We start from the raw sequence: 16,434 nt of genomic DNA on the forward strand, positions 1-16,434 counted from the left end.
CCTAATTAGTGATCCCCTCGCTAATGAAGGAAGCTGTCGCAAAAGAGGATGACATTCCTAATGATGGTACCCAAAGCTGTTCTTTGTCCTCCATAAATGCAGGCATACATGCAATTTTTAAAAAAGAAATAAAAGCTGTAATAGGAAGTATATGTGAGTTTTAGAGGTGGCCCTTTCTTTTGCACTAATTTCTGGATTAAAAAGTTTGGTAACGAGACCCACACTGGAGCACCGGACTGAGCTCCCAAGGTCCTAATGAGGAGCAGAAGGAGGGAGAACATGAACAAGGAAGTCAGAACTACGAGGAGTGCACCCACCCACTGAGACAGTGGGGCCGATCTATTGGGAGCTCACCAAGGCCAGCTGGACCGTGACTGAAAAAGCATGGGATAAAACCGGACTCTCTGAACATGGCGGACAATGAGAGCTGACGAGAGGCCAAGGACAATGGCACGGGGTTTTGATCTTACTTCATGTTCTGGCTTTGTGGGAGCCTAGCCAGTTTGGATGTTCACCTTCCTAGACCAGGATGGAGGGGGGAGGACCTTGGACTTTCCACAGGGAAGGGAACCCTGACTGCTCTTGGGACTGGAGAGGGAGGAGAAGAGGAGTGGGGGGAGGGGGAGAGGGGTGGGAAAAGGGGGAGGGAAATGGGAGGCGGGGAGGAAGCGGAAAATTTTTTTTCAATTAAAAAAAAAAATAAAATCTTACTTGCTTTTAGATAATAAAAAAAAGTTTGGTAACATTTCTTTTTAAAAATGCTTTCTCGAAATGCTCTTTGCAAACATACACAATTCAGTGCTACATGGTATTCTCAGTTATATATGTATCTTCACAATCAATCTTACAACACCTTATCCTTATACCTGAGAAGCTTTTCTCTTAAGCCAGCAGTTCTCAACTGTGGGTTATGATCCCCAAAAGGGTTGCACATCAGATATTCTATATATCAGGTATTTACATTATGATTCATTAACTGCAAAATTATAATTATAAAGTAGCAATTAGATAATGTTATGGCTGGGGTTACCACAACACAACGAACTGCATTAAAGGATCACAACATTAGGAAGGCTGAGAACCACTGTCTTAAACTATCCTCCTTGCTTCCATTATTTCTAGCCCTACCAAAATAAACACACCATCTCTATGGATTTGCCTGCTTTGCTTACATATCTTCGGGGTTTGTTTATACCATAGAATTATTAGTATTCCATTTAACTGATTAATAATATTCCACTGTAGGGATATATCACATTTTTTATTCACTCAGTTGATGGAAATTTGAATTGCTTACATTTCTTGTCTATTACTAGAAATAATGACAAGAACATTAATTTCTTACAAAGAAAATCTTGTCAGGTGGTGGTGGTGCATGTGTTTAATCCCAGCACCCAAGAGCGGGAGCAGGAGGATCTCTGTGAGTTTGAAGCCCGCCTGGTCTATAGAGCTATTTCCAGGACAGTCAGGGATACACAGAGAAAAACACCCTGTCTCAAAAAACAACACCACCAAAAACAGAGACAGAGAGAGAAGGGGGGAAGGAGAGAATCTTTATGTGAACTTATTATTTTTTAGAAGGTATATTCTTAGGAATGAAACAATACAGTAATAAATATAGCAACTCATATTTAGACTTGAACTACCAACCTGTCTTCTACAGTGACTTCTTAGCAGAGTGAACAAGGGCTCCAATATCTAGGAAGTCTTGACATCATTTGTTAATTATCCCCATCAAGCACATGTGGCACATGCCTTTAATCCCAAACTCAGGAAACAGATCTCTGTGAGTTCAAGGTGTTCCTAGTCTACAATAGTTAAGTTACAGGCCATCTAGGGTGACACAATGAGACCCTGCCTAAAAAAGCAAAAAGCAAAATCCAAGACAAACCAAAGAAAACAAAAACCACAACTTCATCCCAGTGTGTAGCAAATGGCATCTCAGTTGTGGTTCTGATTAGTATTTCCCTGATGGCTAATCATGTTCCGCATGTCTTCATGTGCCTATCAACCACTGTGCACTTTCTCTGGAGGTGTGTCTATTCATCATTACACCATTAGCCTTTTTTTTTAATTGGGATATTTGCCTTTTTATTAAGGATAAAAGAACAAATATATATAGTATGTCCCATGTCTGTGGCCAATGTGTCACATTTAGGTTTCCTATTACCATCAGGAAACAAGCTATCAGTCCTGCTGTGGATTTGTTTGGATGATCTTTAATTCAAATTCAGTACTAACACTCCTTACTTGGGAGGTAGTATTAAATGACACAGTAGTGGGCTCAGTTCCTCAATACTGCCCGCAATTCAGACACTAGTCACAAATTCCAAGTTGTCTTTTCTGTACTTCTAACTATAAATTACAATTCCTATAGCCTCCTTCTATCTTCCTGTGTATATGTCATTCCTTCAGGAACTCCTGCGTGTGATCATTGGTGATCACGCCAATCTTCAGTCTTTCCTCTCCAGAAGCTAGAAGGTGGACATAAAAGACCATTAATAACACCTTAAACTTTTGGGTGATCAAATCCCACTCTGAAGCTTTTTAGGGGCCCTTAGGCACTTAGTTATCTGACTAACATGAAAAGACACTACCACACCTAAAAGTTCAAGGGTTTTTAAGTGTTATGTGCCAATAAATGGGAGGGAAGTGAAACACTTTATAAGATCAGATTCTACTTAAAAAAAAAAACAACAAAAAAAAAAACCACAAGAATGTGATCCAAATACGTACACTAACAATTCTGATACAGCACTCAGGAGGACATGAGTTAATAATGTACAATATAAAGTGTGGCCTATAGGCCACACGTATATCCTATAGAAATACAAGCTTATGTATATCATGCACACCAGTGTAGGTGGAGGCTGCTTGTTTTTCCCGGCTGCCCAGAACCAATAATCACACAGACAATATACTATATTATTTAAAACACTGCTTGACCCATCAGCTCTAGCTTCCTATTGGCTAACTCTTACATCTTAATTTTACCCATCTCCATTAATCTGTGCATCACCATGAGATCATGTGGCCTACCAGCAAAGTTTCAGCATGTCTACCTCCAGTGGTGGCAGTGGCTCCATGGCACCTCCCTAACTCCGCCCTCTTTCTCCCAGCATACAGTCTAGCTTTTCCCGCCTAGTTTTGTTCTGCCCTTGCCATAGTCTCAAAGTAGTTCTTTATTCATTAACCAATAAAAACAACACACAGACAGAAGGACCTCCCACACCACACCAGAGACACATTTAAAATAAGCACCTAACACACAAAACTTCATTGTTCCTAACACATAAAAATTGAAAATAACCCAACAATAGCACGGTGCATAAACTGTGTTATATATTCACTGGAACCAGTACAATTTAAAAATAAACCCACTTTAGAAAAGAACTCAGACCTGGGCAATGCTGGCATGCCTTTAATCCTAGTACTCAAGAGGAAGAGAAAGCAGATCTCTGAGGTCTCTGAATTGAGGGCAGTCTGGTCTATACAGTGAGTTCCAGAACAGCAAGGGCTACACAGAGAAACCCTATGTTAAAAGAAAAATGAAAAAGAAGGAAAGAGAGAAAAAAGAACTCAGACCTAAGTAATACTATATTGTATACTGATTGCATGATCTATTGGATTCAAAATATAAAAGACTAAATTATGACCAGAAATAAAAGACTAAGATTTTTAAAGATTTATTTGATTTTAATTATAAATATGCATTATACATACAGACATATATGTGTGTTTCAGTATGCATGAATACACACATGTGCAGGTGTTCACGGAGGCCAGAGAGGGTGTTAGTTGTGAATCACAGACACACTTGGGTCTTCTGGAAGAACAATACATAACTGCTGAGTCATCTCTCTAGCCCTAAATGTGAAAATTTGTTCATTATGTATATTCAAATGGTAATTTTGAGGAACTAACAGAATAATAAGAGAGGAGAAAAAAAACTGGACATTAGTAATCATTTTTATACAAAATATCAACTAAGGTCCATTTACACTAAGGGTAAAGTGTTCTCAGTACTAGCAAAAGACACAAGGATCTGAAATGGGATCTTCAAGTCAAGAAAGTAGCTAAAGCCAGATTTGTAATCCCAGATACTCAGAAGGCCAAGGTAGAATATTGAAAATTTAAATCTTGCCTGGGAAACTAGTTAGAACATGTTTAAAAGTATGTGTCATTGTCCTGACCCCTTCCTACCCGACAAGGTTTCTCTCTATGTAGCCCTGGCTATCCTGGAACTCACTCTGAAGACCAGGTTGGCCTTAAACTCAAGAGATCCGCCTGCCTCTGCCTCCTGAGTGCTGGGATTAAAGGACTGAGCCACCTCTGATCAGCATGTCTCAAAGTTTTAACAAGGCTGGAGAAGCCCTAAACAAAATACTAGAAGGAAAACTCTAACCCAAGGAATTTGGCTACATCAACTTAAAAACAAATCTGTCAATGTAACCCACCATATAAACAAACTGAAAAATAAAAACCACATGATCATCTCATTAGATACCGAAAAAGCTTTCAACAAAATACAACATCCCTTCATAATAAAGGTCTTGGAGAGAGCAGGGATACAAGGAACATACCTAAACATAATAAAGGCAATATAAAGCAATCCAAAAACCAACATCAAACTAAATGGAGAGAAACTCAAAGCGATCCCACTGAAATCAGGAACAAGACAAGGTTGTCCACACTCTCCATATCTATTCAATATAGTTCTTGAGGTCCTAGCTAGAGCAGTAAGACACCAGAAGGAGATCAAGGGGATACAAATAGAAAAAGAAGTAGTCAAACTATCACTACTTGCTGATGATATGACAGTTTACATAAGTGATCCCAAAAATTCTAACAAGGAACTTCTACAACTCATAAACACTTCAGTAATGTAGCAGGAAACAAGATTAACTAAAAAAAAAACCAAAACAATACAAAAAAAAAACAAAACAAAACAGTAGCCCTCCTGTACACAGATGATAAAAGGGCTGAGAATCAACACCCTTCACAATAGCCACAAATAGCATGAAATATCTTGGAGTAACTCTAACCAAACAAGGGGAAGACTTGTATGATAACTTTAAATCTTTGAAGAAAGAAATTGAAGAAGACACCAAAAAGTGGAAAGATCTACCATGCTCTTGGGTAGGCAGAATTAACATAGTAAAATGGCAATCTTACCAAAAGCAATCTACAGATTCAATGCCCATCAAAATCCCAGCAAAATTCTTCACAGACCTTGAAAGAACGGTACTCAACTTCATATGGAAAAGCAAAAAACCCATGATAGTCAAAAGAATCCTGTACAATAAAAGAACTTCTGGAGGCATCACAATCCCTGATTTCAAACTCTACTATACAGCTATAGTCCTGAAAGCAGCCTGGTATTGGTATAAGAACAGACAGAAGGACCAATGAAACCAAATAGAAGACCCGGACACTAATTCACACACCTTCGAACACCTGATATTTGATAAAGAAGCAAAAATTATCAAATGGAAAAAAGAAAGCATATTTAACAAATGGTGCTGGCATAACTGGATATCGACATGTAGAAGGATGAAAATAGACCCATATCTATCACCATGCACAAAACTCAAGTCCAAATGGATCAAAGACCTCAACATAAAGCCAATCACACAGAACCTCATAAAAGAGAAAGTTGCAAGGACACTTGAATGCATTGGCACAGGAGACCAATTCCTAAATAGAACCCCAGCAGTATAGACACTGAGAGAAACAATTAATAAATGGGACCTCCTGAAACTGAAAAGCTTCTGTAAAGCAAAGGAAATGGTCAATAGGACAAAACAACAGCCTACAGAATGGGGAAAAAAAATTCACTAACCCCACATCAGACAGAAGTCTGATCTTCAAAATATACAAGGACTCAAGAAATTAGTCATCAAAAGAACAAATAATCCAATAAGAAAATGGAACAGAGAACTCTCAACAGAGGAATCTAAAATGGCTGAAAGACACTTGAGGAAATTCTCAACATCCTTAGTCATCAGAGAAATGCAAATCAAAAAACTCTGAGATTCCGTCTTATACCCGTAAGAATGGCCAAGATCAGAAACATTGATGACAACTTATGCTGGAGAGGTTGTGGGTGAAAGGGAACACTTCTGCATTGCTGGTGGGAATGCAAACTAGTAGAGCCCCTTTGGATGTCAGTGTGATTTCTCAGAAAATTAGGAAACAACTGTCCTCAAGACCCAGTAATACCATTTTCGGATATATATCCGAAGGATGCTCAATTGTGCCACAAGAACATGTGCACAACTATGTTCATAGCAGCTTTGTTTGTCATACCAGAACCTGGAAACAACAAAAGAATGGATAAGGAAAATGTGGTACATTTACACAATGGAATACTACACAGCAAAAAAAGTCATCTTGAATTTTTCAGAAAATGGATGGAGGTAGAAAACATCATTTTAAGTGAGGTAACCCAGATCCAGAAAGACAAATATCACATGTACTCACTCATAAGTGGTTTTTAAACATAAAGCAAAGAAAACCAGCCTACAAATCATAATCCCAGACAACAATGAGTACACTAATCTACATGAGGAGTAGAAAAAGTCAAGGTCTCCTGAGTAAATTGGCAGCATGGGAACTTTGGGGGAGGATTGAAGAGAGAGGCAGGGAGGGGAGCAGCGAAAAATGTAGAGCTCAATAAAAATCAGTAGAGAAAAAAGAGAAGACTGGAGAGATGTTTCAGTGATTAAGAGCACTTGCTACTCTTCTTGGAGGTTCAGCGTTTGGTTTTCAGTACCCATATAGTGTTCCTAACTTTAACTCCAGTTCCAGAGGATCCAATAACTTTTACTGACATTGCCTGTCATGGTTCACAGACATACATGCAGGGAAAACACTCACAAGCATAAAATAAAGCAGTAAAAAAAAAAATTTTTTTTTTCAAATTCAAGGTAGTCAGGTGGTGGTAGCACATGCCTTTAATCTCAGCACTTGGGAAGCAGAGGCAGGCAGATCTCTGTGTTCAAGGCCAGCTTGCCAGAGTGAGTTCCAGAATAGCCAGGGCTGGTTCACAGAGAAACCCTGTCTTGAAAAACCAAAAATAAATGAATAGATAGATAGACAGATAAAAGGGCTGGGGAAATAGCTTTTGCCTCTCTCGTCAGATTCTATGTTCAATCCAAATTCAATCCTTAGCACTGAAATCCCCTTCCAAAAAACAAAGCATACCTATTGGCTTTTGTTTTATTCCTTTGGGAATGATTATTCTTTAAAGTTCAAAACATTACTAGAAAAATAAAAATACTATGCTCACTCTTTATATCCCTCAATATCCATTTGATTCTATATGGACACTAAGATACTAAAGAAATCATTCAAGATTCACATAAAGTAATCTTGGAGAGGCAAAAAAGCAACCTAGTTTCTACATAAATAAAACTACAAACCTTCACTGAATGCTATTTCTTTTTCAAATCAATGTTAAATACTTGACCTACATTTTGTACCTGATTTTTTGTTGTGTTTGATTTTCTTTAAAGCATATATGACACGTCCTAAAATAGTTCCTTTATTATATTTTACTGGTATTGGAGAACATCTTTGAAACAACTTTGGTGAGATATAGTCAAATCCTTGATTCTCTATAAAACTAACAAAAGCTGGGGAGATGGTTCAGTGTGCAAGAGTGGTTGCTGCACAAGCAGGAGGACCTAAATTTAAACCTCCAACATGTGAAAACCCAGGTGTGGCTGCTTGTGCCTAGAACTTTGGCATGAGTGCCAAGACAACAACAGAAAAAATAGTATAGTGTGCTTTTTAAATGTACAAGTCAGATGAAGTTAGTCTACAAGTGGTTATAAGACATGAAAGATTTATTTCAAGGCTTCCTAGCAATTTTCTAAAACTATATTATTTAATAATCTACAATCATTTATTTCGTAGTAGAGAGTCTCAATTATGTATGTAATGAGAGTAAAATATTTTCTTTGTGAATACAGTCTTTAAGTGGGATGAGGCACATTTTCCCTTTCAGTCTTGACTCAAAGTATTTTGATTTGCACAATTTTGAATATATCAGTTACTTCTACACTGGCTTATACGTACCAATAATCTGGCAGCAGGATCTGAAATGCAAGCTTTATATTACCAAATGCTATACATTTGGCTCAATTGAGCATTGTACAGAATGGTGGTGATTAGTATCCACCTTGTCTCTACTCCTTTGCCCCTGCCCCAGGTTTTCATACCTTCTTGAGTTACTTTTATGATTTTATGCTTATAATTCTAACTTTCCTCTCTGTAATACAATGATAAAACCTCAACTTGAGGGGCTGGAGAGATGGCTCAGAGGTTAAGGGCTGCTCTTCTAGAGGCCCTGAATTCAATTCCCAGCAACCACATGGTGGCTCCCAGCCATCTGTAATGAGATCTGGTGCCCTCTTCTGGCCAGCAAGCATACAGACAGAGCACTGTATACATAATAAATAAATAAAATCTTAAAAAACAAAAACAAACAAAAACCTCAACTTGACAGAATAGCTCTACTGATAAGAACTTTAAGTAAATGGCTTTTCTAGAAATTGAGGTTCCTGACCTGAGCACTGAGGGTAAAATGATTTGAATGTGCTCTCCAAAGTGTAGGTGCTGCCAAGAGGACAGTGAATGGGAGTGGGGAAGGAATTTAAGAGATAATAAGGCGTTCTAATATGACTGGGCGATAAAGAGCTCTCATGAGGGTCAGCAAGATGGATCAATGGGTTAATGTGCTTGCAGCCAAGTCTGACCTGAGTTTGGACATACATTTGTAATTCCATTACTATGGGTAGGTGGCACATAGACAGACAGATCCCTAGAGCTTGCCGGCCAGCCAGTTTAGCTCGATCAGTACTTCAGGGTCAGTGAGACCATGTCTTAAAGAATAGGGCAGAGAGTGACAGAAAGGCACTGATGGTTTACCTCCATTTATATACATACAACACATGTGCATACATACACATACACACAAGTCTCACAGATATTAACACTCATCTATAAAAGGACGGCAGCTTTTTCCTCATACTAATTGTCCCCAAAGGTAACTAATACTTTAGTTATTAATAGCAACTAAAACAACCAAGAACTGTCCATAAGTATTATCTTTGTCAATGTCCAAAAAAGCTCTTTAGTATGGTTTAGGGACCCCACTGGATGGCACAAACTGAGGACCATATTAGAAGGTAAGATAAATTCCATTTTGTTTACATCATAACTCATCCAAAATAGCACTGCGCCACAGAGGATTCTTCTGGGCTTCTTGCTTCTACTATAATAGAAAACCAAAGATAGAGGTAGATTCTAAATTCAGAGTCCTAACATTTAATACTTCTTTGTAGCCAGTCTCACCCCATGGGAGATATTGAGGATGGCAGAGGTGGACCACCTACAACCAGGAGGATGGTGAGGGTTGCAGGAACAAGGAGAAAGATCTTAGCGGTAGCTGTGCATTCTGGCCAGTGGAGATGTATCAACAGAAAAAACTTTCCTCCATGTAAATTGATTCATCACAGGTATGGAAATATTAAAATCACAGTGTAATTTATATACCTTGGCCTTTTGTTTACCATGAACTGCTAGAGCATGTAAGCTTTTTCCATACTCAAATAATCTTTTTGCCTAGCTGCAAGTAATGTCATCTTCAGTGAGAATGGCTGTGTTAAAGGGAAGAGAGTTTGTTAAACAGGTTGAGCACGAAGAAAAAAATTAAACATTTCAAATCAAATGAAACACTGTTTACATTAGGAACGAAAAGCACAAAATACAGAAAAACCTAACAAAAATCATACTCAGTGAAAGTATAAAATATTGGCAAAAGAAACGAAAACTTAGCTAAATACATAACTAAAAATATCTGAATACTATGCTATACTTGCCAATCCTAGACAGTTTTAACTTTCATAAATCTTATTTTGACACTGAATGATGAAATACAAATATTTTTCTGCTACCTTTACAAGACTGTTCTTTGAGTAAAACATTTTTAAAAGGCTCATACATATGCCCATCTCTGAAGTCAAACTTTGTAAGTAACACTACACTTACAAAGTGCAATCTACCACTCTGGACAGAGGAAAGTAATTTCTACTTGTAGAAAAACAGCTTGCTGTAAATATAGATCAAACTTTTCTCTGAAATGGGGTGGCATAAATATTTCAGATTAAATTATCTGAGAACTACAATATGACATCAAATTCTTATAAATTCTAAGGAAAGACATTTAATTATAATTTTGGTCGTATAAATCAGAAAAACAAGTGGTATCTTCTGGATAAAATCAGGAAGGCATTCAAAGTCATTGAGGACTTTTGGAGAATCCTAAATTTAGATTCAAGAATGACCCTGAAGTTAATTAATGTAACCCTACATATGTAGAACAAAAGCATAATGTCAACGCTGAAGTTAGAGGGAACTGTTCTAAGTTGTCTGTCTAAAATGATGAAGAAAATTTGATTCATAGTTCAAATGTTCTTTATACTATAAATAACAACATAACTTTAATTTTTAAGTTATTTGTTTATCCCTAGTGGTATACAGTGTTTCTTTCATAAGTAACTTCCTTTTTCAAAGTTTGCTATTTCTATTGTAAAGGAATCAGTTATCTATCCTTGCTAAGTTACAGACGAAAGCAACTACTTTTCCATTCCTCCTTCCTATGGAAATTCAGAATCACTATAGACATAGCCAAACAAGCTCCTATTCTTTCCCCCAAGAAATGAAGCAGGCAATAAACCACAACTGACATAAGCAAACTAAGTAATAGGTTGGTTGGTTGGCAGGTTGGTAGGTAGGTAGGTAGGTAGGTAGGTAGGTAGGTAGGTAGGTAGGTAGGTAGATAATCATTTTCTACTTTGCCTACTGATAGAGCAGGCCTATAATCATCAAGACTTTAGGGGATATTTTGTCAGTATTCTAAGCAAAAATGCTTTCCCCTGATTTGAAAGGAAACCTAGAGAATATTCTTTCAGCTTTGTTTTGAGTATGTGCAGTTGTTACTCATTTCATGCTGTGTGGACAAGGCTCAGATCCTAAACTCTGCATTGTCATAAGACTGACTGATAATCAGCTTGCTCTGGAGTAAATTATTCAACAAGCATGCTTAGGGCCTTGAATTTGATCACCAACACTACAACAAACTAATAGTACCAACAAATTACACATGCAAAAAGCTTCCATTTACTGAGCCAGTAAATGGCCTTATTTGAGTTCAGCAGCTATGCAAAATCTAGGGGTGAAAGCAAGCATCTGAAACCCCAGTCAGTGCTGGGTGGTAGGCAATCTCTAGATTAAGTGAAAGCATATGCATGCACGCAAAATACAACATAAACACACTTGCATAAAACAACCTTTAAAAACAAGAAATCTGAGTTTCAAGGAGCATAATTCTTCAACACTTAATCCTTGTTATTACTAGGAACCTACTACAGTCTCCCTCAAAGAAAGGACACTGACATTTCTTATAGTGTTAATGATGTCCAAAAACAAGATTTATTTTTTCCATTTAAGGTATTTTGACTGAATAAAGTAGAGAATAAATGGCACCTACAAGCTTTGTGATGGAGTAATTAGCCATGGTAATTAGAGTATGCCTGAGATTCTCACTAAATAAGAAATGTTAGCATTATTAAAGTTAAAGACCAAAGACCAAACAAAATTGTGTACATTCGTTTCCCTTCTGCTCATACATCTACACTCCTACAACTATTGTCTGTGCTAGGCAAAGTGGACTTGCTAAGACAGCCTAATTAGGTAAAGTGAACCATGCATTCCACTTAAAATAAATCCTGAGTTAGGTGTATGCTTCTCCAACTAAATATAAACCAAGAAGCCATTCACTTGAAAAGTTATGACAGTAGTCTCTAGGTCAATACTCCATGTTCTTAGAAATCAACCATTTGAGTCAATAATGCACATCTATTTAGATAATCTGAACTTCAAAAGATAAACGTTTAAATATCTAACAACATTAAATGGTACACTATAAAACTAAAGAAAGAGATAAGAGTTCACGATATGCTTGTAGTGTATTATGTTTATAGTATATATTTCTTATAATTACAAAAATTCTAGAACATCTGTTTTGGTAGTGTTATAGCAACTTTAGGAGTCATGAGACTTTTCATGCCATCCTTACTTAAGAGGAATATTTATTTCCAGAAAATGTTTATAAAATAATGAAATTATTTTGTCTTACTAAATTAGATTATTTAAGCAAGTTTAATAAGTTAAAAAAAAAGTCAGTACTGGCTACAAAATAAGACCCTATTTCAGAACAGTTATATATAAATATTATATATTTAAAAAATAATCTCCATACTGTTTTATATATTTTCTTTCTACACTTTCTAGCATGTTAACCTTGAATATTACAGCTACTATATTAAGTTCAAAAAGTTTTCAAACAATCCAACATAATTGAGTCTAATAAAAATCAAGAGTCTCTGTGTGTATCTATGTATATATCTATCTACATAGAATCACATACATATGACCCATGAAAATGAAAAGACTAGTTGAGAAGAGGAAGGGATGGAAAAAGGAAGAGGATAAGAAAGGATAATATAGAGTAAATAAAATCAAAGTATATGATTTACTTGAACAAAAATGAGATTAATGAAGCCCATCATTTTGCACAGCAAATATACTTCAACAAAAAGTATTCACAAAGCTCTCACAATTTTTACAGAAATCACATCTGATATCATAAATAAGATACATTTTAACTTTATAGAAATCTCTTCTGTCAAGTTTTAAAAAGAATCCTCATATCTAAAAATAATAAACTGTCATATTTGCATTTTACTTTCAAAACATGGTTCAACAAAGAAAAACATGTATTTCTACACACACACACACACACACACACACACTCTTTGTGAATGAGAACAGCAAAATGTTATCAATGCTGAACCGAAGGAAGGGTCTTGGGACCATTTTTTCAATATTCCTGCATTTGAAAATTTCCATATAAAAAGTTCAGAGGACAAAAACCTCTCAATTGACTTCTGGGAGCTGTGGGTTTTCTGATAGTACATTATATATGTCCAGTATATCTCTTTTGATCACGAGCAGGATTTTCCCTCCCTCACTGAAAACAACTGTTGCAAAATTATGCTTTTAAACAAAAACATGAAAACAAAAATCACAATACTAGGACAGAGCTTTTTAAAAGTAGGCTAAAAAGGTTGGTGTAAGTGAATTAACTGCTTTACCTGAAAGTTAACATCTTCTTTCTTAAATATTAGTGCTCGAACTTCATCTGGATCACCATTAAATATAGCTTGCACCAGTGACGGCTAAAAAAAAGAAAATGAATAAATAAATAAACATTGATCATATAATATATATAACTTTAAAGATATTTTTGCATGACTTCTAAATCTACTGTTTTTTTTCTCCCCTGTAGCCATAATCTTTTTTGAGGGGGTAGGGAACATAAATCAGACATTTCATGCAGTCTAATAATATTAAAAGTATGGAGTTCATCCTGGGGAGTGTAATAAAGAAGCCTAATTAATAAATCTTTTCAGTAATTTGACCAAAATTAAGTAACAGACTTGACACTCATTTTATTTCTTATGTGAAAGCCCTTTGCTTAATTTGATGAAAAGACAGACATACAAATAAGTCTGATAACTCAAATCTATTCTTGGAATAGAACCAATTAAATAAGCAATTCCTAATCCACTGAAGACAATGAAAGTAAGAGATTTTGAAAACAGCTATTCGGGGCATGAAAATAACATACATGGGGATTCCTATACACACTGTATATAATATATAATGATAGAAATCCCAGAAACAAAATTTAGCATCTGATAAAAATAACTACTATTCAAAGACCAAAAGATAATACACATCTGAATAACAAAAAAGACAAACATATGTATGTCATATTTAAATATAAGCTCCTAAGCAGCAGCATAGCCTCCAAGGCATCATAATATACTAGTCAAACAAGGGTTAGCTAATGAAAACAGTGTTTACAATAAGGTTAAGGACATACCCTGATTCTTTTTAATATAAAGTTTTATATGAAAATGGGTAAAATTCATTACAGAAAAGGCTATGCCTTGACATTGTGGTAGTAGTCAACCTTTTCAAAAATATGCAGAATCCATACTGCCTGGAGTTTCTAATGAAGCTAGTAAAATCTAACTCAATGTACTACTACAAATTTAAATTTATATAAACAGCTCTATAAAATATAATCAACAGAACTCAGCTTACCAATACATTTCCAGAGAATGGAGAATGTAGAGATTTATTTTCCTGGGGCAACTTAGAAATGAATACAGGAGAATCATCTTCTACCTCCTCCAAGACAACAATACACACTCGACTCATTCGCTCTTTTAGAACATTAAACTCCACGCTTTATGATAGAAGTCACAGTGGGAAGAGCACAGTTTTTCCTCCTCTTCTGTATATCACTCATGAACATTCTCTGAACAGTGCAGCTGGTTTCATAGTAATATTAGAGTAACTGAAGTTTAAAATTATGACACATAACTTCCTAAAAATAAAAACCTATTTCTTTCTGCCAGGTTATTGCGATCTATAAAAAGTTTCACATCAATATGTCAATAATTAAAGCTCAAGTCTATGGGTTACTTCTTTTAAAAATATTTTTCTTCTGCCAAAATAGTTACATTAAGCTCTGAAATTTACTTTGTACAAAACAATCCTTGTTTTGGGTGACAGGACACCACACCATAAAAAAATGAAATCAGAAACAACTGCTGAGATAGAGGTGGCCTCAGATAGGACTACTCCCGTCTACAAGGTCATACAGTTACCAGTAGGCTGGGCGGCTTGTAGCTGAAAATAAAAACAACAGAATCTCACTATTCTGTTTCCACTTCTAATTTGTCTTCATTTTTTCAGCTTCAACGACTTAATACAGATATTATCCATGAAACAAATAAACAAAAAATATAGAAGTTAGCATAAATCCTGAAAATGAAGTTCAGGGGTTGACAATTCTTTCTGTGTTTAGGAAAGAAAAAAAAGCCACCACTCTGCATTAACGGCAAAGCTGCAGCACATTTACACGTGATGCGTCAGATCACAGGAGACAACAGGACCTCTGGTACGAGAATACAAGTTGATAATCCAGACTTCACACACAGCAGTCCAAACACAGAGCTTTATCCCATCAGTAACAGAAGCAAGGCAAAGCTTTTATTCTTTCTCCATCAGGCAGTTGTTCCTGGCTGCCCAGCAAAAAGACACAGGCACCAGGCAGAAATGGTGTCAGTGGAGAATCCTAACAAGCAGACAGCAAAAGAATCAGAAGACCTTTGAGCTCCAATTACTGCTTCGGAGTTTTCATTTTGAGTAGTTTATCGCTCTAGTACTTCCTTTCATCTCTGCATGAATACAGCTTCCATTAAACAGTCCTCATTCAGAGGGAAAACAGCAGACTGTGCATCTTCTCTGAGCCAACTACTTTATTCAGTCATCTGCCTTTGTGCCAATACAGTTTCCTCCCCGGTAAAAACCGCTAGAGTTATCCTTTTCAGTTAATTTCAGATGCTTTCCTGTTCCTCAGATGATCTTGCAAAATTCCACTGTTATCTTCAAATGAATAAGCCCTTGAGAAATACCTACACAACCTCAGAATCAGTCCCGCAGAAGCACTTCGACTGGGGAACAGTCTGAAGACCCGCAGGATGAAATGCCTAGTAATGCTCACGTTACACTTACCAGAGAGCCGAACGACTGCTCAGGATGTAACGGATGTAACTTCCTCTAGCAGGAGAAAAAAACAGTGCATTTGGACAGCCTTCACAATTAGAGGGTTCACGCCAGTTCTATGACTAATCCAGATCAAACTGAAAATTCTATAACTGAAAAATAAGTGCACTTTTAACATTTTCCACTAAAAGCCACAAGGAAATCTGGTGTACTGCCTCTGCTGAGTAACACTGGCGTTAGCAAGTAAACAATCCCAAACAGCTTAACTGCTTTCGTATGCGACAAGTACAGCCAATGTTTAACTCCACGATAGCAGCTGCAGTAAGAATGTCTGCAGTGAGTAAGAGAGATCTCGAGAAGAAAGAGACAGAGTGTATCAGACTAAAGACCATGAACCTAAGTTAAGGTGCACGACTTTTTATTTTTCCAAGACCACCTTCCTCCTCCCTTCTCATTTCTTCTTCCCCTTTGGATGTATGTTATTTTCTAGAATGGAAAGAGGTTTTAAAAAATCAAATGTTAAGGCTTGTTATGACTTCTAAGTTAATGAATTAACTTTTAAGTTAATGAGTCAATCATTTATTGACTCATACTTTTTTAAAGAAAAATTTTAAATTTCATAAAGGCAGAAGTCCTAATGTTAAGATTTTATGAAACACTTGAATTTTCACTGAAGACATTAAATAATATCTTCATATCTAAATATGCTCTGAAGTCTTAAAA

At 36.4% G+C, this 16,434-nt stretch overlaps 1 protein-coding gene across 3 annotated transcripts in view; it reads right to left on the minus strand.

The window, feature by feature from the left end:
* Ankrd28 (ankyrin repeat domain 28) overlaps window positions 1-16,434 on the minus strand; it is a 142,748-nt gene that overhangs the window by 70,775 nt on the left and 55,539 nt on the right. For 2 of the 3 annotated variants that reach the window (XM_057769367.1, XM_057769369.1), the window contains exons 1-2: window positions 14,242-15,936; window positions 13,224-13,307 (exon numbers count right to left, since the gene is read on the minus strand). In XM_057769367.1, coding sequence (XP_057625350.1) covers window positions 13,224-13,307; window positions 14,242-14,358 — 201 coding nt within the window. In that variant the 5' untranslated portion in view covers window positions 14,359-15,936. Of the gene's footprint in view, window positions 1-13,223; window positions 13,308-14,241; window positions 15,937-16,434 lie in introns of those variants that run through there. The other variant, XM_057769368.1, reaches the window with a different exon arrangement.

This window comes from Chionomys nivalis, chromosome 5, assembly GCF_950005125.1.
Source record: "Chionomys nivalis chromosome 5, mChiNiv1.1, whole genome shotgun sequence".
NCBI classification, from domain to species: domain Eukaryota; kingdom Metazoa; phylum Chordata; class Mammalia; order Rodentia; family Cricetidae; genus Chionomys; species Chionomys nivalis.